The 21,352-nt window shown below is 41.7% G+C and overlaps 1 protein-coding gene across 8 annotated transcripts in view; it reads left to right on the plus strand.

Moving 5' to 3' along the window:
- Positions 1–20,583, plus strand: part of TJP2 (tight junction protein 2) — a 123,611-nt gene extending 103,028 nt beyond the window's left edge. For 4 of the 8 annotated variants that reach the window (XM_043891253.1, XM_043891251.1, XM_043891250.1 and 1 more), the window contains 12 exons: positions 853–961; positions 2,096–2,306; positions 3,189–3,376; positions 4,239–4,334; positions 5,050–5,129; positions 5,533–5,743; positions 12,416–12,516; positions 13,722–13,934; positions 15,040–15,150; positions 16,366–16,695; positions 18,175–18,260; positions 19,665–20,583. In XM_043891253.1, coding sequence (XP_043747188.1) covers positions 853–961; positions 2,096–2,306; positions 3,189–3,376; positions 4,239–4,334; positions 5,050–5,129; positions 5,533–5,743; positions 12,416–12,516; positions 13,722–13,934; positions 15,040–15,150; positions 16,366–16,695; positions 18,175–18,260; positions 19,665–19,830 — 1,902 coding nt within the window. In that variant the 3' untranslated portion in view covers positions 19,831–20,583. The remainder of the gene's footprint in view (positions 1–852; positions 962–2,095; positions 2,307–3,188; positions 3,377–4,238; positions 4,335–5,049; positions 5,130–5,532; positions 5,744–12,415; positions 12,517–13,721; positions 13,935–15,039; positions 15,151–16,365; positions 16,696–18,174; positions 18,261–19,664) is intronic. The other 4 variants (XM_043891255.1, XM_043891254.1, XM_043891257.1 and 1 more) reach the window with 2 other exon arrangements.
- The last annotated feature ends 769 nt before the right edge of the window (positions 20,584–21,352 follow it).

The following is a 21,352-nucleotide window of genomic DNA, read 5'->3' on the forward strand; positions in this document are numbered from 1 at the left end:
GAAAGTATTTCAGAGAAATTCTATATCTTCACTTCTGTAATACCTTTTTAAAACATAAGGTACTTTAAAGTCATTTTTCCATTTTACTTATGTGTATTTCTGTTTTCAAATGGTTTTCAAGGTACAGAGCAAAGATGTCAAAATGTCTTTTTCTTTGTACCATTTTTGAGTTTTACTCTTTCTAACTTGTCTTCCAAAAGCTATTTACAGTGTACCCTACTTGATCAGCGGTGGATAAACATGGACTTTTTACCCATTATATGGCAGAAGCTTAAATATAAAAGCCTATACATTAGGTTGATAGTCTACCATGTAAAATTAATGCTCTTCAATTTCAGATGATAGAAGCTATAAGAAAAAGGTAGATTGGGGCAGAATCCTTATTTGCAGGCTTCTATTTGAACTAATTTAAAAAGTAGTAATGCCTTAAGCTGAGCCAGCTTGCTCATTCGCCATGGACCTCACCACTCCCTATTGAATTCTAGTTATTGGATTTGTAATTGTACATTACCTCCCTGGCTACCCGTGCAGGAGACTCAAAGAAGAGAGGGAGACACACACTCCTAGAAATTCTCACCCGATCCAGTGACGGGTCTTTGGTGGAATGACACATTCCTAAGGGGTGGTGGGCAGTGTGGGGAGCAGGAGGGTGTGGTGGTGCCCACAGTCCAGGCTGGGTGCTTGGCGGGCCTCAGCAGGGCACCAAGGGCTTCTTTACTTGTGGGGCCCTGACCGATGCTTCTTTACATAGGCAGGCCCTGATGGAAACAGGTCAAAAGCTCAGGTGGCACCTTTTAAGAAACAACTTCTTTTCTCTTGCTTTGTCTTTTCTGGTTCCCCCTCCTCCATCAGGTGAACACACAGGATTTCAGAGGACTCGTTCGGGAGGATGCTGTTCTGTACCTGTTAGAAATCCCCAAAGGTGAAACGGTGACCATTTTAGCTCAGAGCCGAGCTGATGGTGAGCAGGTTTGGTTTTGAGTTCAGTGGGCGGTAGGGGAGGGAGGTAGCTTGGGACCAGAATAGGCAAATCCAAGTGTTAAAAAATTGACCTATATCTAGGTCATAGGTATGTGGAAAGAATTTGGGTGGCATTTAACTTCCTATGGAAATGGTTTCTATGCACCCACTGAAAGAACTTTACTAGTTGTGTGATTTTGGAATAAAGCTGCTTTTCTGAATCCATCCTTAATTACTGCCTGAAGTTATGATTGAGGTTTTCCATATGACAGATGCAGAGGCCACACCTGCAATTCAGCCCTCACATTAACCCTTATCAGTCTGACAAGTTGATTCACCTTTCCAGGTCTTGTCATCTGTAAAATAGAAGTTAATAGAATCTTCTTGTCTGCTTTAGAGGGTTGATTGGCACCTGTATTAGTCAGGGTTCTCCAGACAAAATGGCACACAGAGAAAGAGAGCTGCTTTTATGAGAAATTGGCTCGCATGGTTATGGTACCTGGCAAGTCCCAAAATCTGCAGGGTGAGTTGGTGAGGTGGAGGCTCCAAGAGAGCTGATGGTTTACTTCCAGTCCAAGTCCAAAGGCTTGAGAACCAAGAGAGCTGATTGTGTACTTGTTGTCTGAAGGTGGACTGGCTCAGGATCCAGGAAGAGCCAGTGTATCTGAGTCTGAAAGCATGAAAAAAGCTGATGTCACACTTTGAAACCAAAAAGAATTCATTATCTCTTACTCAGAGAAGGATTTACCTTTCTTATCTGTTCAAGTTCAGCAGACTAGCTGAAGCCTCCCACATGAGGGAGGGCAGTCTGCTTTCCTCAGTCTACGTGTTAATGTTAACTCATCCAGAAACACCCCCAACAGACATAGTCAGAATAATGTTTGACCAAATGTCTGTGCGTCACATGGCCCAGTCAAGTTGATACAGAAAACTAACCATCACAGCAAAACTCATGAACTTAGTTACTTGTCCTTCTCCCTGTTTGGGCTGTGGTTACCATGGGGCCTGTGTGCTGAGTTCACTAAATGCATGGAAGGTAAAGAGGGTGGTCAGAGCTCAGAGAACCTGATGACCCCTCCAGGAAAGACCCCTGGCCAGGCTGAGCACCGCATGAAATGAGGCTTTTGTCTTTCAGTGTATAGAGACATACTGGCTTGTGGCAGAGGGGATTCATTTTTTATAAGAAGTCACTTTGAATGTGAGAAGGAAACTCCACAGAGCCTGGCCTTCACCAGAGGGGAGGTCTTCCGCGTGGTAGATACACTCTACGATGGCAAACTGGGCCACTGGCTGGCTGTGAGGATCGGAAACGAACTGGAGAAAGGCTTAATCCCCAACAAAAGCAGGTACCTGGAGTCCACATGATTCCACACAACCCCCTAAGATTCCCCCCTACACATAAACAACACCCCCACATAAAGGAAGCCCCATATGACTTCGTTCTTTGTCATCATGACCTCTCCCATCATCCACTTCTCATGTATGAAGAGACCTGGGAGAGACGGTGAGTTTGGTTCCATTCCAGAGATGGTGTGGTGGTTCCAGACACCACAATGAAACAAATATTGTAATGAAGCAAGGCACACAAATTTTTTGGTTTCCTGGTGCATATAGGAGTTATGTTTATATTATACTATTAAGTCTATTAATTGTGCACTAGCATTATGTCTAAAAAAGCAAGGTACATACCCTAATTAAAAATACTTTAGTGCCCCCAAAATGCTAACCATCATCTGAACCTTCAGTGATTCATAGTGTTTTTTGCTGGTGGAGAGTTTGAAATTTTGAGAGAAACTGTGACACAGAGGCACAAAGCGAGTGGATGCTGCTGGAAAAATCGCACCAATAGACTTGCTTAATGCAGAGTTGCCACATATCTTTATAATTTGTAAAAAAAAAAAAAAAAAAAAAGATGCAGGGTCTGCAGAGTCTGATAAAGCAAAGTAGAGTAAGACAGGGCATGTCTGTACACCAGCCTAAGCAGAACAAGCCATGTCAGCGTGTTTATTACTGAGCTACTCCTGGTAGATTTCACGTGCACCCAGCTTTTCTCTGCCTCCATCCGGATGAGAAAGCACCCATGTTTCTCACCCCTGGCATTGCTCATTGTCACGCTGCATCTTCTCTGATCCAAGTCCATAAGCGATAGTGACTGGATTTAGTTAGTGACGCTCACATTTGCGCATTTCCTGACTTAAGAACTTACTTCCCCTGGCTTCTTCTCTCAGAGCGGAACAAATGGCCAGCGTTCAGAATGCCCAGAGAGACACCACCGGGGACAGGGCAGACTTCTGGAGGATGCGCGGCCAGAGATCAGGTGTGAAGAAGAACCTTCGGAAGAGTCGGGAGGACCTGACCGCCGCCGTGACAGTCAGCACCAAGTTCCCAGCCTACGAGAGGGTTCTGCTTCGAGAAGGTGAGGGATCCATGTGGGCCAGGAAATGATCTGACTGGGCTCAGAGCCTCTTTTTCTTCATATTTAAACTTTAATGGTCACGTTCCAATTTATCTATATCTCTTAGGCGAAGTGAGCTGACAGTTGGAATCATATTTCAGCACGAAATAAAACTTAAAAAAACTGACTGTGCAAACTTGTATTTCTACAACCTTGGTTATTTTTTATTTTAATACTACCATTCAGAAGTTTTTATATATTCTATAGAGCAAAGTTTATCTTGAGTAATAGTGAGGGGAATGAATTATAATAAAAGAGAGAGCTTTTACTCTTCAGAAAAGAGCTGGGCTGAATTGGAGATGGAAGAACACACAGTTTCTTTTATTTAGTTGTGTTATCAATGTGTGTGCTTAGTTGTTCCATCATGTCTGACTCTTTGTGGCCCCATGAACTGTATCCTGCCAGGCTCCTCTGTCCATGGTATTCTCTGGGCAAGAATACTGGAATGGGTTGCCATTTCCTTCTCCAGGGGATCTTCCCAACCCAGGGATCAAATTTGGGTCTCATGCGTCTCCTGCATTGGCAGGTAGATTCATTACCACGAGCACCACCTGGGATGTCCACTATTTTGTTATCAATACTCTGTAAAATACATTTGTTTCTAAACAGCTAAAGACTTGGAGGTGTCTTCATGGCTTTTCTTTTTTGTTAATTGAAGTACAGTGGCTGTATAATATGTATGAAATCACAGGTGTACAGTTTTTAAAGATTATACTTCATTTGTAGTTATTATAAAATATTGGCCATATTCCTCATTTTGTAAAATATATCCTTCTAGCTTATTTTACACCTAATTTCATGGCTTTTTCTTTTCTCATTTCAGCTGGTTTCAAGAGACCTGTCGTCTTATTTGGCCCCATAGCAGATATAGCCCTGGAGAAGTTGGCAAATGACTTGCCTGACCTCTTCCAAACTGCTAGTAAGTCTGTCAGTGATACTTTTTCCTCCCTCAACTTTTATTTAGGAAAATCTCTAACCTGCAGAAAAAATAATGAACACCCACATACCCTTCACCTGGAGTCACTTCTCACCAGGTAACATGTTCCATCTATATTCTTCCCCCATAGACACACACATATACACACACACACTTTTTACAGTTTCTGCTGATGAATTTAAAAGTTTTAAGTTGTAGGCTTTATAACACTTCCTACCTCTGTGAATCTCTTAATTCTCCTCCTATACAACCATAATACCATTATCACAACCAGGAGATTTAACATGGATACAATAATGTTATTTTGTATACAGTCCCTTTTTCAAATTTTATCAGTTATCCCAATTATGCTTTTCAAGGTAAATTATTGTTTCTTTTTTAAGTTCGGAATGCAGTACTTTTGATTTTTATATCTTTCTGATCTTCTCCTTTTTCTAAATTATTTTGTGGCATGATATTTTGAACAGTCCAAGCCATTTGTCTCATCGGATGCTCCCTGTTGGCCTGGTCTGTTTCCCTTGGTTAGATTTTGGTGAAACAGGTAGTGTTGGTCCTTCCCATTGCCTCTTATTAGGAGACAGTGAATGTCAGGTTTCCTGTCCTAGTTGATGCTAGGAGAGCGGTACTTGGTTGTCATTGATTTCTAAAATTTTATTCAGTAACCCCCTCCCTGCTTTATTTTTTTTTCCTTTTGCAGAAACAGAACCAAGAGACGCAGGATCTGAGAAATCCACCGGGGTGGTGCGGTTAAATACCGTGAGACAGATTATTGAACAGGTAAGAAAAGTCACCTGAAGGCCACGCTGTTGGAAAGAATAGGGTCATGGTTTGCTGCAGTCTTTTTAAGAATAGAGTCTGTATTTTAATAATTATTAAATGTTAGTAAGCTGAATATAAATGTAAGCTGTTTCATTGTGTGACAATCAGTTGATGTTCTGTGAACTAATGTATTGATTGTCTCGGAGTTCTGAGTATTATACCAAAAACTTGTTAATTGATTTTCTCAGAAGTTCTCATAGATTGGTAATATTAAAGTGGACCTAATGTGAAGGGAAACGTTTCGGCTTTGTGATACACATGGGCGCATTTTATCTGATGCGACCTTTACTTATTAACACAAACTCTTTGATGCTATTTGGCTTTTACCCATTTACGTCATCTTTCTCCCCATTTCTAACAGGACAAGCATGCACTCCTGGATGTAACGCCTAAGGCTGTGGACCTGTTGAACTATACTCAGTGGTTCCCGATTGTGATCTTTTTCAACCCAGACTCTAGGCAAGGTGTCAAAACTATGAGACAGAGGTTGAATCCATCATCCAACAAAAGTTCTCGAAAGTTATTTGATCAAGCCAACAAGCTTAAAAAAACTTGTGCACATCTTTTCACAGGTAAGTGAAATGTAAAATGTACTCTTTGCTCGAAAGTGAGGAATGAGGAACTGTAGGATGGAAGGAATAGGAAAATAATCTGAATGGAAAATAGTTATCTGAAATTCTGTTTATGACTCCTCAAAAAGGAACTAATCCTATAAAGTGAGTATACTAGACTCATGGTGTTTGTATATTTAACTTTGTAAGTTTGACTGTTTGAACATGATCATAAAGATCCATAATACACAATACCTGGTCATTTTGATGAGGTTCAGATTTTTTGGGTGGGACTACAAGGCTAGTGATTAAGCCTGACATAACACTGAGTACCCATATCTGTTATGGGCTGTGTCATTCTTCTCTTCTTACTGTCCATGCATACGCTGACTTACAAGGTGATAGGAACTTGGTTTCATTATTTTAAAATGTCTCTGAGATAGCCTTGAATATTCTGGATATTAGATGATATTAAGAATTTCATTAGATGATATAAGAATTAGATGATATTAAGCTATTAAGAATTTGGGAGCTTCCCTGGTGGCTCAGACGGTAAAGCATCTGCCTACAATGTGGGAGACCCGGGTTCAATCCCTGGGTCGGGAAGCTCTCCTGGAGAAGGAAATGGCAACTCACTCCAATATTCTTGCCTGGAAAATCCCATGGATGGAGGAACCTGGTAGGCTACAGTCCATGGGGTCACAAAGAGTCGGACACGACTGAGCAACTTCACTTTCACTTTCAAGAATTTATTACTCCTGTGTTTAAGGTGAAAATGATACTGTGATTATGTTAGGTTTGTTTTTAGAAGTTCTCATTTTTAGGCATGTATGGTAAATGAGAGTATTTATGGATGACCTAATATCATATCTGGGATTTGCTTAAATAATCTTCAGTGAGGAGAGTTAGTGTGGCTATAGACCAGACTGGCCAAGAGTTGATAGTTGTTGACACTGGGTGATGCATTCATGATGTATACTCTTCTCTCCACTTTGGTATGTCTAAAGTTTTCCGTAATAGGATATTTTTTAAAATTCCTGAAATGAAGACCTACTGCTGCTATTATTCATGAAAGTAAAATGATTTAAGAATGTGATCTTTTTAGTAACTGAATGTGTGCACTACCTAAAAATACGACTAGTACTGTGAATGTGGTATAATTAAGGGTTTAAAAGGGTTGCATGAAGTTTTTGGTCATGCAGTTTAAAGGAAGCCACATGTAGCAACTGTGTGGATATAATTAATATCCTTAGGATAATGATAGCTCTGTGAATTTGGGCTTCCCTTATAGCTCAGTTGGGAAAGAATCTGCCTGCAATGCAGGAGACCCGCGTTCGATTCCTGGGTCGGGAAGATCCCCTGGAGAAGGAAATGGCAACCCACTCCAGTATTCTTGCCTGGAGAATCTCATCAACAGGGGAGTCTAGTGGGCTACAGTCCTTGGGGTTGCAAAAGTCAGACATGACTTAGTGACTAAACTGAGTTCAGCACCAGTCATCATCAACCTGTGCCGCTCTCAACTTATCTGACACTGGGAAGGGGAGGGAAGGGGAGAGTGGGAATGAATGTCTCCATTAGACCCTTGTTTTCTTGTTACTGGCTTTTCTTATTAAAGAGTGAGATGCACTACGTACCACTATGGTGAAGTGCTCTAACTGAGAGGTCATCTAACCAAACGCAAAGAAGGAAGTGGTGCTTCATAAACTGGATTTTTGTGAATGTAGAGTCAAGATTAAGCTTGTGCTTTTGGTATGTTCATATATGATCTTTCCTTTGTTTTACTGCTACTACTGGAATTATTATTATCATTACTGTTTTTATTACAGCAATAGCTAACAGTGGTACAGCCTTTCACGGGTGCTGTCTTCTTAGGCCATAGGAAAGGCCAGGTGATTTCTGCATGGTCACACATTAGTGTATGGCTGAGCCCAGACTAACACTGTGGTGTCTCTGACTGTGTGTCCAATATTCTATATACTTCACAGCACAGGCGTATTATCCTAATGAATGGGGTCTTATGTTGCCATTCCTCCGTTTAACAGATAATTCATTGAACTTGAGGTCCGTGTGATTGTGATGCATGTTAAATCTACGCCCACTTCATTTCCCCCCACCTCCTTATCTTTGTGTAAATCCATTGAATGGCTAGGGGCTTCCCTCAGAGAGTTGAATTTAGGATTCATGTGAGGATCTGAGATAGGAGGCGGGGAAATAATGAGCTGTAGAGGAAGAGCCAGGCTGAGGGAGGCTAGACGCTGGCCACTTCATTGGTCTGCCTTTGAGTCAGCCTCATTTGCTGACTCAGTCTTCAGGATAGGTGGAGCAGGGTGCTGAGTAACTTAAAAAGGATGGCCTTTTTCGGCCTTTTCCAGAGGCTTAGTTTAACTCTTGAAACTCTGTGGATGGCCCCACTGAGACTTTATATGCCCTGTGTCTCAACCTGGCCAGGTTGTGACTTGATGGTGTACGCCAAGGCCAGAATCCAAGATTTTTTTTTTTAATGATTTTTAATTAATGGCATTTATGGCATTAAAATGAATTAATAGGGGCTTCCCAGGTGGTGCTAGTGGTAGAGAATCTGCCCGCTGGTGCAGGAAATGCAAGAGATGCAGGTTTGATCCCTGGGTCAGGGAGATCCCCTGGAGGAGGAAGTGGCAACCTGCTCCAGTGTTCTTGCCTGGGAAATCCCATGAACAGAGGAGCCTGGCAGAGTCCACGGGGTCACAAAGAGTTAGACATGACTGAGCGACTAACAGAACAACAACTAAGCAACAAGAATCAGATGTACATTGGTGACAACAGTCATCAAGCAATCCCTTCACACACACAATGAATTAATTAGTGGGGAAAATAGAGCTGTGATGAACAGTAATTCAAAATCAAGGCTTATGTTGCAGGTGGATTAACAAACTCGATGAATATCTTTCTTGTTTCCTTGTTGCACAGTAATGAGAAAATCCCATTTTCCATAGATGAGTATTTAAATTTGACAGTATTTAAATGACTCTCCTTGAAATTACTATGTAATAAAAGTGATTGAGTAGGAGAACTGAAGATCTGTAAACAGTGTCTTGATAAATTGTTAATATTTCAGATGTAGGACAAATCAGGGCTTAGTGTGATATTAATAGTAGCTGGTTACAAGAAAAACTAGCATTGCTGGTTCTTGTTGGTTTACTTTTTTTGTACTGTTATGCATAATATTATGTCTTGCTCATTTTTGAAAGGTATAAATTATTTTGTCTTTTGTATTTTAACATATATATCCGTTACTGTTTTTACAATATAATGAAATACCTTTTACCTAAAATATAAAAATTTAAAAAATTAAAGCAAAATGACTCTTCTTGCAAATTCAAGCTCCTTCTCAATTATGCAGAGATGACAAGGGAAACTTTATTCTGAGATTTGCCCAAAAGCAAGTTAACTTGTCAATGTAAATTAAAATGTTAGGCTTCCCAACCTTCCCCCATCACTTTAAAAAATTTACTGTAGAATAATACGTTTTGCATGCACATGTTACAAAAGCTATTTTTTAAAACATGAAGTTTACATTACATATTTTCTTGGAATTGTTGAACATGTTTTGCTAAAGCAGTCAGTTCGTGATTTAAAGACCACAGGAATGGAATTGTGGACTTAGAGATCCATGCAGAGCCATCCTTTGTGTGAAATTGTGGGATTTTTAAAGTACCACAGTATGTTCCAGCACTTTTATCAGTTTCCCAGATTTCATTGATATGAAATTTGTAATTTACAGATCATTACTTTAATTACATTAATTTGCAAATAATGTATAATGCAGTCCTAAGACTTTGGAAGTGGTGAATAAATGCTATTCATTAGTGATACTATTTTATACTTTTTCAAAATCCTTGTTACATATTATAAACCTTTTTCTTTGCCATAATACAGTGTTTGAGACAGAGAAGGCAATGGCACCCCACTCCAGTACTCTTGCCTGAAAAATCCCATGAACGGAGGAGCCTGGTAGGCTGCTGTCCATGGGGTCGCTAAGAGTCGGACACGACTGAGCAACTTCACTTTCACTTTTCACTTCCATGCATTGGAGAAGGAAATGGCAACCCACTCCAGTGTTCTTGCCTGGAGAACCCCAGGGACAGAGGAGCCTGGTGGGCTGTTGTCTATGGGGTCACACAGAGTTGGACTGAAGCGACTTAGCAGCAGCAGAAGCAGCAGTGTTGGAGAAAGCCTAGTGGGGAGGAGTGAATTTTGTACCAGTTAAAAATATCCAAACTGCAATAGGCAATTCTTGATTTCCCAAGGATATGTAGGGACACTGAGGACCACAGGAAGCAGACGGAAGTTGCCACCCTCCCTGGCTGGGCACCTTGGTTGATTTCTCTCCATTTAGAGTCCCTCTAAATGGTAGCCCTGAATAGCATTTTAAAATTTAATTTATATACCCTATAATTCACCCGATTTAAGCATGCAGGTCAGTAGTTTTTAGTGTATTCAGAGATGTACAGCCATCACTACCACCCATTTTGGAACTGCTCTATCACTTGGAGAGGAACCTCACACCGTGACAGTCACTTCTGATCCTGCTCACCCCCCAGCCTCACGTGTCGCCGTTGTCGCCTTGTGCGCCCCAGCCTCCTTGGTTGTGGAAGGAGGAGCCGCGCCGAGCACACCCGCGCCTGGGCTGGCAGTGGATGCCCTCAGAAGCCCAGGACTCCCGGCCGTGATGGAGCCTGAAGGAAGCTCCTTCTAGTATTTCGCTTTCTGGAGTTTGAGAGGTGTATCTAGTCTATCCAAGGGAGCATGAGTCTAGTCCAGAGGTTGGAAATGACAGGCGGTAACCTGATGGCTTGTAGTCAAAGAATCTGAGAAACCTAAAGAGCAAAAGTCAACAGTAAACCAAAGGAACTTGATTCTAAGAGAAAGGAAGGCAGCATCATGGCTGTGCTCCCACCTCTTAAAGAGAGGTAAAGTGCATGATTTGAATGCTACCAACTCAGTTAGAAATGACTGTTTTTTCTTTTTTTCCACACAGTAGATGTCAATGTGAATTCAGTAAGAGGCTTCTGGCTTGTTTCATTTTATCAGGGGGCATGAACATATTTTCTGCATTTTACAAATGGCCCTTTTAACTTAAGGTTTTCCTCATGATAAATACAAACTGTACTTATCTTAGACAACTTCAGCATAAAGCTCAAAAAGGTAGCTGAACATTCTGTATACATTTAGTGGAGATCACTCATTTTGTCCCTGGGGTGCCCAATGTCACTTTTGTTACCAAGAGGACAGTCATCTTTACAAGATACTATGACAAGGCTTCCCAGATGGCACTAGTGGTAAAGAACCCGCCAGCCAATGTAGGAGATGCTGGAGATGTAAGTTTGATCCCTCGGTTGGGGATGAACCCACTCCAGTATTCTTGCCCGGAGAATTCCATGGACAGAGGAGTCTGGCAGGCCACAGTCCATGGGGTCACAAAGAGTCGGACACAACTAAGTGACTAACACACACACACATGATAAGGGTACAAAAATCCAAGGAAACAAGGTTGATTTTCTTTTAGTTGTCCCAGGTATCAGTTTATTCTAATACTATAAATAATTAATAGCCCAGGAAATTGTCAGCTTGTTCAGGATTTTCCAAGGTCAATGCTGAGACTTTTTAAATGAAAGAATGCTGTATGTTACTGGGAAGAAAATCTTGAAGCAAAATTGCTTACAAAATTTGCTTTCTGGTTCTTTGGAGTTATTTATAGAGAAGTATGCAGATTACAGGATAGGTGGAGCAGGATGCCTAACAACTTCCAGCAACAAGATCCAGTTTTCTTTTGGGTGACACATAATGGCCTTAATAATAGGCCATGATGATGTAGCTCTAAAAAGTACTGATTTACTTGGAGTTTGATCATTGTAGGTCCAAAGTATTGCTGAAGAATGATCACATGTATTTTACTGGTTGGTATTTTACCCTGGTGCTCCAAATTCATGTTTCAGATGGGCTGAGTCACGCAGTGGCTGAAGCCATAAGCTCTAAAAGCAGACTTCTGAGTTTGCATCCAGGCTTTTCCACTTGCTTGGTGTGAGGCCTTAGACTAGTTACTTTCACTTCTGTGCCTCAGTTTTTCATCTATAGAATGGGGATGGTGGCAACACCCACCTTGCAAGGTTTGTTTAAGCATAAAATGAACTAATCCATGTAACGTATTTAGGAAAGTGCTTGGTCAGTCTTAGTAAGTGCTATTATGTAGGATGCATTTTGTTCAGAATAGAAAATGTATGTCCCATGAATACACACCTGTAGAGTTTGCTTAGTCTGTATCTATATTCTGAAATGTTTAAGCCTATCAAAATGACATACATTTAGTTTTTTATTGGAGATAAACAGTACATTGGTATATATTTTTCTTTTACTGTTCACGTCTATATATTGATTTTTTAAATACATACTTTTATATTTTATTTAGATGTGTTATTGTTGCTCCCGAAAGCACACTCTTTAAAAATGTATTTTTTTAATTTGTTTTTTAATTGGAAGAAAATTGCTTCACTGTGTTGAGTTGGTTTCTGCCATATAACAACATGAATCAGTTATGATTTTATATATGTATGTGTGTGTGTGTGTGTGAAACATGACAAGTTAGGGTAAGTATGTCCAATAAGTTTTCTAATAAACGTGAAATTGAGGCACACCTTTTGGTTTACATTTCTGTAGCTACAATCAACCTCAATTCAGCCAACGACAGCTGGTTTGGCAGCTTGAAAGACACGATTCAGCATCAGCAAGGAGAAGCAGTCTGGGTCTCCGAAGGAAAGGTATGTGACACACATGCTCTGCTGCGAGGTGAGAGTCTGTGTTCTGAATTTTTTTCTCACGAGGGTAGTGAATGTAGTAAAAACCATGCACATTTTGAGTGATCTCAACATACCCTTCAATTGTTCAAAAATTTGTAAATTCTCTGAAAAAGTAGTAAAACGAAGGGACTTTTACAAGAAAAGCAGAATGGGACACATGCGGCCCTACATTCACTTCCCTTTTGCTTTTAATGTAGTAACTAGTGTTGTGTTCCAAGCACACTAATCAGAGCTTACAAGACCTTGTGCTGAACTCTGCAACTTATTACCAGGGGCCTGGGAAGCCCAGAGTGGAGATGAGGGGTTAGGTTGAGGGTGTGGAGAACATAGTTAAAAATTAATAGAAGGAAGAAAAGCTAATGGAGTTGGAATCGTTGTGTTAGAAAGAAGGTTGGCAGAGGATGAGTTCTAGGGATTTGAGTAGGTGATGAGAGAGCGCTAGAATCTGGTATAGGCTCCTAACCTTGGCTCACTTCTCATCTGTGGAGGAAGTTCCCACAGCCCTACTGCAGGGGGGAAGCAGAGAAATTATAGAATTCCCTGTGGTACTAGGAGCCCTTGGTGCTAGTATTCTGTGGTCCAGCTGATTTGAGGTCATTTGTGAGACATTCAAGGTGCGATTTTGTTGCGTAAGTGCCTCTATTATCAATTAATGGTTGAGTCCTAGCCCTGCCCTTTAGGAACTGCATGTTCAGTCAGAGTATCTAGCATGTGCTGACTGCTTACGCCCGCTGCAGCTCTGTGCTAGCCTCTGTGGTGAGAACAGGCTGAGCACGATGGAGCTTCTGCCTTCAAGGATTTGAGAATCTCGTGGGTGAGTGGAGAGGCATTACAGCTCCAGACAGCATGCACTTATCGCTGGGAGACCAGTTCAACAGAAAAAACTGGAGGGGAGCCAGATTCTAGAAGAAAAGTGCACAATGTGAGGAAGCCTGATGGATGGTGGCAAGGAGAGATAGGGTGGAGGGTTTCTAATTTAAGTCTCTACACACAAAATTTACATAGTCATTTAAAGCCAAGTGATTTCAGGAAGATAAAGGTGAACTTCCTTTTCTCGAACAAGTCAAGGTTTCAGTCCCTTGGCTGTGCCCTTGGGAATTTTCTTGAGTCCTCAATCCCAGGAGCCATGTCAGATCCCACTGACCCTCCGAAACAAATTCCTCTAGATGGAAGGGATGGATGATGATCCCGAAGACCGCATGTCCTACTTAACCGCCATGGGCGCGGACTATCTGAGTTGCGACAGCCGCCTCATCAGTGACTTTGAAGACACCGACGGTGAAGGAGGCGCCTACACTGACAATGAGCTGGATGAGCCAGCCGAGGAGCCGCTGGTGTCTTCCATCACCCGCTCCTCGGAGCCGGTGCAGCACGAGGAGGTGAGGCGAGGCAGGCCTGGGCAGCAAAAGGAGGTTCTGGTGTTTCACTCGAATTACTCTGGCCCAACAGCTTATTCAGGGTGCTGAGGCAGGTATTCCTAAGGGTTGGAGTGGTTGATGTCTAGGGAGCCTCCCATTCCAAGCTAATGCCTGTGTGCTTTGGATGTGGTCCAGAGGGGAGTGGGGCAGGAACCAACTGCTGGGAGAGGTTGAGTGATCGGCACTCACCCCACAGATGCCCCTGGGCATGACGTCATGATGTGAGGCCAGCTGTCCAAATTACCAGTGGGGCATTACTTTTAAATACAGTATTGTTGTATTTACTTGTAACCTTTGATTAGGTCTCTCTCTGTACTCTTAGGTGTCTGTGCTTTTTCTTCTCCACCCTACCTTTAACCTTTCTAATCTTGCCAAAACTCCTGAGTGTTTCCCCATCAGTTTCCTTCTCTTTTGTATTTCAGTTTTTTAATTGAGTTTATTGATTAATTATATGTCTGATGTCACGTACTATGCATCCACTGGCCAGTGAGTAGACTGCTTCTGCGATTCTAGAAATCACATTGCTAGCACTAAGTTAGGACCAGAGCAGTTACTGGTTGCACCTCAGAGAACACTGGGATAATGACCTTTGCAGACAAGAGTCTCCATATATTTGGATTTCTGTGGACTTCTCTTCAGCAGTTTAGGTTGTTTCAGTGAATTTTATTCTTTATGATATAGAAGGACCAAATATATAAGTTGAAAGGAGGAACAATTCACCATGACCAAAAAGAAAAATTAGTATATACTGTCAGGCAAGTTGTAAAGAATAAAATATTAACAGCTATTAGTGAGAAAACTTTTCGAAAACCTCTTGTTTTCTTACTGTAAAGGGAGAGATGAGCTAGTTTTGGGAAAAATATACCTTAAGCACTTGCTAATGGGAGAGTATACCAGGTATCTGCCTTTTCAGTAAAGAAGCACTGGATCAGTAGCTCAAATTACACACATTAGGAACCTAAACATCTTAATTTCCCCAAGTTTGAAGAACTCCAGCAAAGAAGACCAGTGCTCTCTTCTTCCTGCTGGGATGTTCTTGTTGTGAATGAACCTTTATGTCTTGTAGAGCATAAGGAAACCCAGCCCAGAGCCACGAGCTCAGATGAGGAGGGCTGCTAGCAGAGATCAACTTAGGGACAATAGCCCGCCCCCGGCATTCAAGCCAGAGCCGCCCAAGGTACGTGGCTGGGAAGCCCAGGATGGGAAGGAGGAAGAAACACATTGAGCTCACCTGGAGCTCCTGCATAGCCAGGGCAGAGCATGCCCAATAAGGTGGCGCTGGATTATGGTTTTGACCAACTGGGTTCTCTATTGGAGCCTATCTTTTGGGTGAATCCAAAAAATTAAGAAATGGCAAAAAAAGTAAAATGGAAAGGCAGTTTTAGAAGAGGGTACAATGTTAGGACTGTTGGTGTTTGTTTCCTTTTGTTTTTTATTTGTTTGTTTATATAGAAAGAATAAAAGTTGGATGAATACTGCATGCCCAGAATCACCTGTCAATAGAATCTGTTTTTCTTCTTCTATCCAATTAAATTTTTCTGCCCATAATCTGATTTAGATCCACCTGAAAAAATCCTCCCTGATGACTTGCTAAAGAAAACAATCACCACTATTGTTTACAATGCCTCTCATTATGAGGACAGTTTATTTTTTAAATAAACCATTGTCCAGAAAAGAACCAATGTGAGAACACATGTCATATGATTTTTCACCCCTCTCTGAATCACAGCTATAACTATATATACGCTTTCCCTTGGAACCCAGTAAAGTTTCTCTTCCTAACTCAGTGGTTTAGATAAGAAGAAAGTAATAATTCATTGTGAGCTTTCAGAGGTAATTGGTGACCTAATAATATAGATGAGTGAAAGTTTACAAGTGGCCTAGGATGGAAGTATGAAGACAAAGTGGCCATCAGCATGATATTCTCCCTCACCGCTCCCCACCCCAGTTTCCTCACTTCTGGGTGGACCTCTGGGGACCACCCACGTCCCCACGTCCACGTGGACCAAGGCACGTCCCCTCAGCACGGTGTGAACTCGGGAGCCACTCTTCCATCCTGAAACCTGACTTGTTTTGAGGTCCTCTCTAAGATTCAAATCTCCTCTAGGACAGAGTTAGGTCTGATCCACCTCTAGCACTTGCAGGCCTCCCAGCACATCCCCAGCACCCTCTTGGTTTTTTCGAGCACTTAATACTCTTCTGTAGGGAGTGAGGTAGGGCTCTGGATGCCAGGTCTTGGCCATGTACCTTGTCGTATTTGATTCCTTGTTGAAGTGGAATTTGTTGACCACCTTTGGAAACTGATCAGGAAATGGAGTGTATTAAATCACTAATAGAGATTTGAAAATAAACTGAAAGCTCAAGGTTAAAACTATGTCATTGCTCTCTGCAGGCCAAAACCCAAAACAGAGAAGAATCTTTTGACTTCTCCAGATCTTATGAATACAAGTCAAACCCCTCAGCCGCTGCTGGTAACGAAATTCCAGGGGCATCTACCAAAGGTTGTCCTCCTCCTATTGCAGCGAAACCCACTTTTGGACGGCCTGTACTGAAGCCCTCCACTCCCGTCCCTCCCCCAGAGAGTGAGGAGGCGGGAGAGGGCAGTGAGGAGCAGCACAATGCTCCCAAGTCTGTCCTGGGCAAAGTAAAAATATTTGAGAAGATGGATCACAAGGCAAGGTTACAGAGAATGCAAGAGCTCCAAGAAGCACAGAATGCAAGGGTAATTGTTTTCAATCACTGGGTCATTTTAGTGCGTCAGCAATAGGATTTTAAAGAAGTTTCATCGCAGTGTGATGATTTACAGTCCTTTTGCCACTGCCACAAACATGAAAGAGTATGTTGACATGCGTGATACAAAGGCACATCCTATGGGTGTCTCATTTTCAGATTGCCAGCTATTAGCACATCCCTTTTTCTTCCAGTCAAGAAAACCTGACATTGCAGGTGAATAGGATTCTACTCTTTGTGCTTCAGAACTTTATATTGGGTTCTGGAATAGGAAAGCGTAACAAGAGATTCTGTGGCCTCTTCAAAATTATTTTTCACTGTAACATTTGTTAAGTAAAGGTTTCTGGAGCGTTTCGGCCCAGTGGTTATGGGAGTTTTCTTCATTTAAATTTGTCACAACAATTGTAGTGCTTCTGGGCCTTTTTCTTTTTTAGAGGGGGAAGGTAAGGGAAAAGAAGGATTTATTACCTGCAGCAAGTAAGGAGACCACGAGGGATGTTTTCCCAAAGCAGAGTCTCCCTGAACTGCAAATTTGGGGAGGTTTAAGACTAAGGCTCTATGCATATTCATAAGGGGGCTTGAGCAGAGAAGACTGCAGCATGGAATTGGAACAGAGGTTGACAGAGTCCAGTCTGTAGTTGATTGAAGTCAGGAGGGTCCACATAATTCCATCCTCCAACTGTGGGGGGGCCTTAGTTCCTGGTGTCAGGACTTACTGGAACTCAGGTTCCTTATATCTCACTGCAGAAAGAATTCAGTGAGAGACAAAGTGATTAGTAATAAAGTGGATGTATTTAGAGAGATACATTCCACAGACAGAATGCAGTCTGTCTCAAAAGGCAAGAGTGGCCCTGGGAGAAGCATACACTATGGGCAGAGTGTGGGCCGTCCCAGAAGGCAGGAGATGACCCACGCTCTTTTTCTTTTTTGCTTCTTTTGGTGATAAAATATACATGGAACTTACCATCTTTAACATTTTTAAGTGTTTGGTGGCATTAGTATATTCACATTTTTGTGTAACCATCTCTATCTTTGGTCTCTAGAATTTTGTCATCCTCCCCAACTAAAACTCTGTGTATATTAATTATTCCTCATTTTCCCCTCCTCCAGCCCCTTAACCACCATTCTATTTTCTGTCTCTATGAATTTGACAGCTCAGGAGCCTCACAGAAGTGGAATCATACAATATGTGTCTTTTTTGTGGCTGATTTATTTCACTTAGCATAGTGTCCTGAAGGTTCAACCATGTTGTAGCATGTGGCAGACTTTCATTAGTTTTAAACACTTTTCCTATTTGACATTTACCACTAGGCATCACATACAACCCTGGAAACTAGAGGTTTGCTTCTGTTTTTCATCTTCTCGGTTAAAATGGGATTGGAGAATGGAACCAGCAGGAAATGAGCAAGCTGACTGGCTAGTCATTCATCCCTTCCCTCTTGTTCTTTTTTTACCCCCGTAATCTCCACAGATTGAAATTGCTCAGAAGCATCCTGATATCTATGCAGTTCCAGTCAAAACACACAAGCCGGACCCTGGCCCACCCCAGTACACAAGGTAAGGGCTGCTCTGAGGGTATAGGTCTGAAAAAGAGACTTGTGTAGGACTTTGATGCTTAAGGATTTTTTTTCACCTACATTTCAAAGTAACAAAGTTTGTGTTTTTTTTTCCTCCTGGTAAACTGTTTACTTATTCAGTCAATTTTAATTATAAAGACCATAGAGTCAAACTTTTTTGGTAGTGTTGATTGTGTGCTAACACTAAGACAATGTTGTTGTTGTTTAGTCGCTCAATAATGTCCGACTCTTTGGGACCCCATGGACTGTTGCCCACTAGTCTTTTCTGTCGATGGAGTTCTCCAGGCAAGAATGCTGGAGTGGGTTGCCATTTCCTTCTCCAACACAGTATAATCACTGACAATCCAAGTCAGTCCCATTTAGACCCATTGGAGCCATGTCTGTGCGTGCTAAGTCGCTTCAGTCGTGTCCAACTCTTTGCAAGCCTATGGACTGTAGCCCACTAGGCTCCTCTGTCCATGGGATTCTTCATGCAAGAATACTGGAGTGGGTTGCCATGCCCTCCTCCAGGGGATCTTCCCCACCCAGGGATCAAACCAACATCTCTTGCAGCTTCTGCATTGCAGGTGGATTCTTTACTACTGAGCCAGCGGGGAAATTCAGTTGGAGCCACAGATGCGTTAAATTGTGTTAGGATAGTGCATAAGCAAAATTCCTGGGGTTTAGATGCCAGTTGTTTCACCGTTAATATTTTCTAGCTGTTGGCCAACAAGTTCAGTAATCCTTTTGCGTCACTTAGCCAAGTCAGGCTGTGTGTGAGCTGTGGTCTGAGGGAAAGGGAACATCAATTGACTGGTGTTGGTAGGATGCCTTATTTTTAAAGTGCTGCATAAGCAGTAGTGATTATCACAGTGTCTTCCTGTTGAGGTTTTACACTGGATCATTTCTTGCATCCGAGAATAGGAAACAAAATCACATTTTCTTGCAGCTATTCTGACTGCAAACTGGAGTCTAGTTTTACAGCTATAGAAAATTAGAGGCAAGTTTCTTGTTTACCAGTCAAATAGTGGCACAGCTGACCAGGAGGCCCCAGCAACAGAGGGGACTTGGTATAATTGACTAAAACTGGTGAAGAACTTGCTCTGCTTGTGAACTTTTAACCAGTGATCTCAGGAAGGCACCCTCATCGGGCTGGAGGGTTCTTAGGTCAGAGTATGTGTCTGTCTTCCCCACTCGCTACTTGAGTGGGTATCGGCCTTGACCTGTGATTCCTGTCCTCAATTCCACCACTCTGTGAACCAGGAGTGGGGCCAGGAGTGCCCTGGTTTGTCAGCAGAGGGTGACTCAGGTAAGTCATCCGTCGTGGGCAGTGGCCCACGGCATGCAGCACGGACGGGCAGGGAGGCCCGAGCTTTGGTTGCACATAACCCTCTCTCTTTGTTAGTTCCAGGCCCCCCGAGCCACAGAAAGGCCCTGCCAGACTTTATCAGGATCCCAGAGGAAGCTATGGCAGTGATGCTGAGGAGGAGGAATACCGGCAGCAGCTGTCAGAACACTCGAGGCGCGGTTATTATGGCCAGGCTTCCCGATACCGGGACACGGAATTATAATGCCGGGGTTTTGCCTCCTGTGTGCTATGCGGGAACAGCACTCCCACCAAGCCAGGGAGGATGGCTTTTTCCAGTTTCAGTGCACTTTGGCGATGGCGGGGCACCTCCTGGGGAGCCCAGGGGACTGAGTCTGGGGAATTGAGGGCTTTGGGCTCAGAATTAAGAGAAATACTACAGTCTGATACTGTTACCTGCTTCCACGGACCAAAAGCTGTATTAATTCTGTTTGCGTATTTTTAACATGTATATTAAGAAAATGATAACTATTTTTCCTTATTAATAGCTGCCTTCCAGGACTGTTTCAATGAGAGACAGAATGTGAAAAAGATAAAAAATACTGTCGGACTCAAAACTAAATTCAAAGAAGTATTTTATTACAATTCTTTAAGTGCCTTTGATGAGAAGTGTCTTCAATTTTCTTCCTTTGAAGCTTTGCAAAGCCATAATGGACTAAAATATTTTGACTAAATTTTTATACCTGTTTCAGAGCTACGGTTTTCTCTGCACTATCATCTTTTTAAGGCATTTGTCTTTGTAATATTTTCCTTAAATTCTGACTGTATATTATAATATCTATACTTGGTAGTTTGGCTACCAGTGCGAAATAGCTTGAAGACTGAGAAGTTAATATAGAAATATTTTGTCTGTTTAAAATCATGTGCTCCACAAAAGTATAAAAGTGCATTTCCAAAAATGTGTATATTGACAGCAGCCAGTTTTATAATTTAATAAAAAGGAGGACATTGCAATCAATAACGTGCTTAGTGGTGAATTTCTATGTTGCTTCCTGTGTTAAAGTGCATCTTTTATTTCAGTTACTGATCATGAAAATGAGGACATAATAATTGCAGATTCATAATGTGTGCTTTGACCATTGCTGCCTAAATAGATAGTTCTACTATTGTTGGCCATTTGGATTATTTCCATTTTTTTTTCTTTTAATATGAAATGCACCTTTTTATATATAATCCATTTTTAATATATCAATGATCAGCATTTTAATCCTTCACAGCAGATAGGTTCTCTGAAATGGAATTACTGGGTGAAAGCAGAGGAACGTTTTTAAGGCTCTTGATATTTATTGCCACATTGCTTCCTAGAAAAGTTGCATCAATTTATACTCCTGTATTTACTCTTTAAAGGCTAAAATATGTTTGAAATTCAAAAAAACCTAGGAATTTAGGCTTGTGTAAATTGGAATTGGAAGTACCTTGAATTTAGGAAAGGAGAAGAGTCTTGGTTCCATTATGGGCTTTTTGTAATATGAATGGACACAATGATGATAAGCACGTGTTTTAGTTGAGTTGGAAATTCAGCTTACTCATAACTTAGTTATATTATAAATGTATGCTTGGTTGTGTCTGTGGGTGCTGTAATTTATAAACCATTTAGTGCAACACCATGAATTGAGCAGGTTTCAAGGCACTGACTCAAATCTGCGTAGTTCATAATAAAAGCCACCTTTTGTGGATAGAAAAAAATGGTTAAATATATGATGGTTTGCTTTGCTTCTGCTCTTTAA

The sequence above is a fragment of the Cervus elaphus genome, chromosome 29 (genome assembly GCF_910594005.1).
Source record: "Cervus elaphus chromosome 29, mCerEla1.1, whole genome shotgun sequence".
Lineage (NCBI taxonomy): Eukaryota > Metazoa > Chordata > Mammalia > Artiodactyla > Cervidae > Cervus > Cervus elaphus.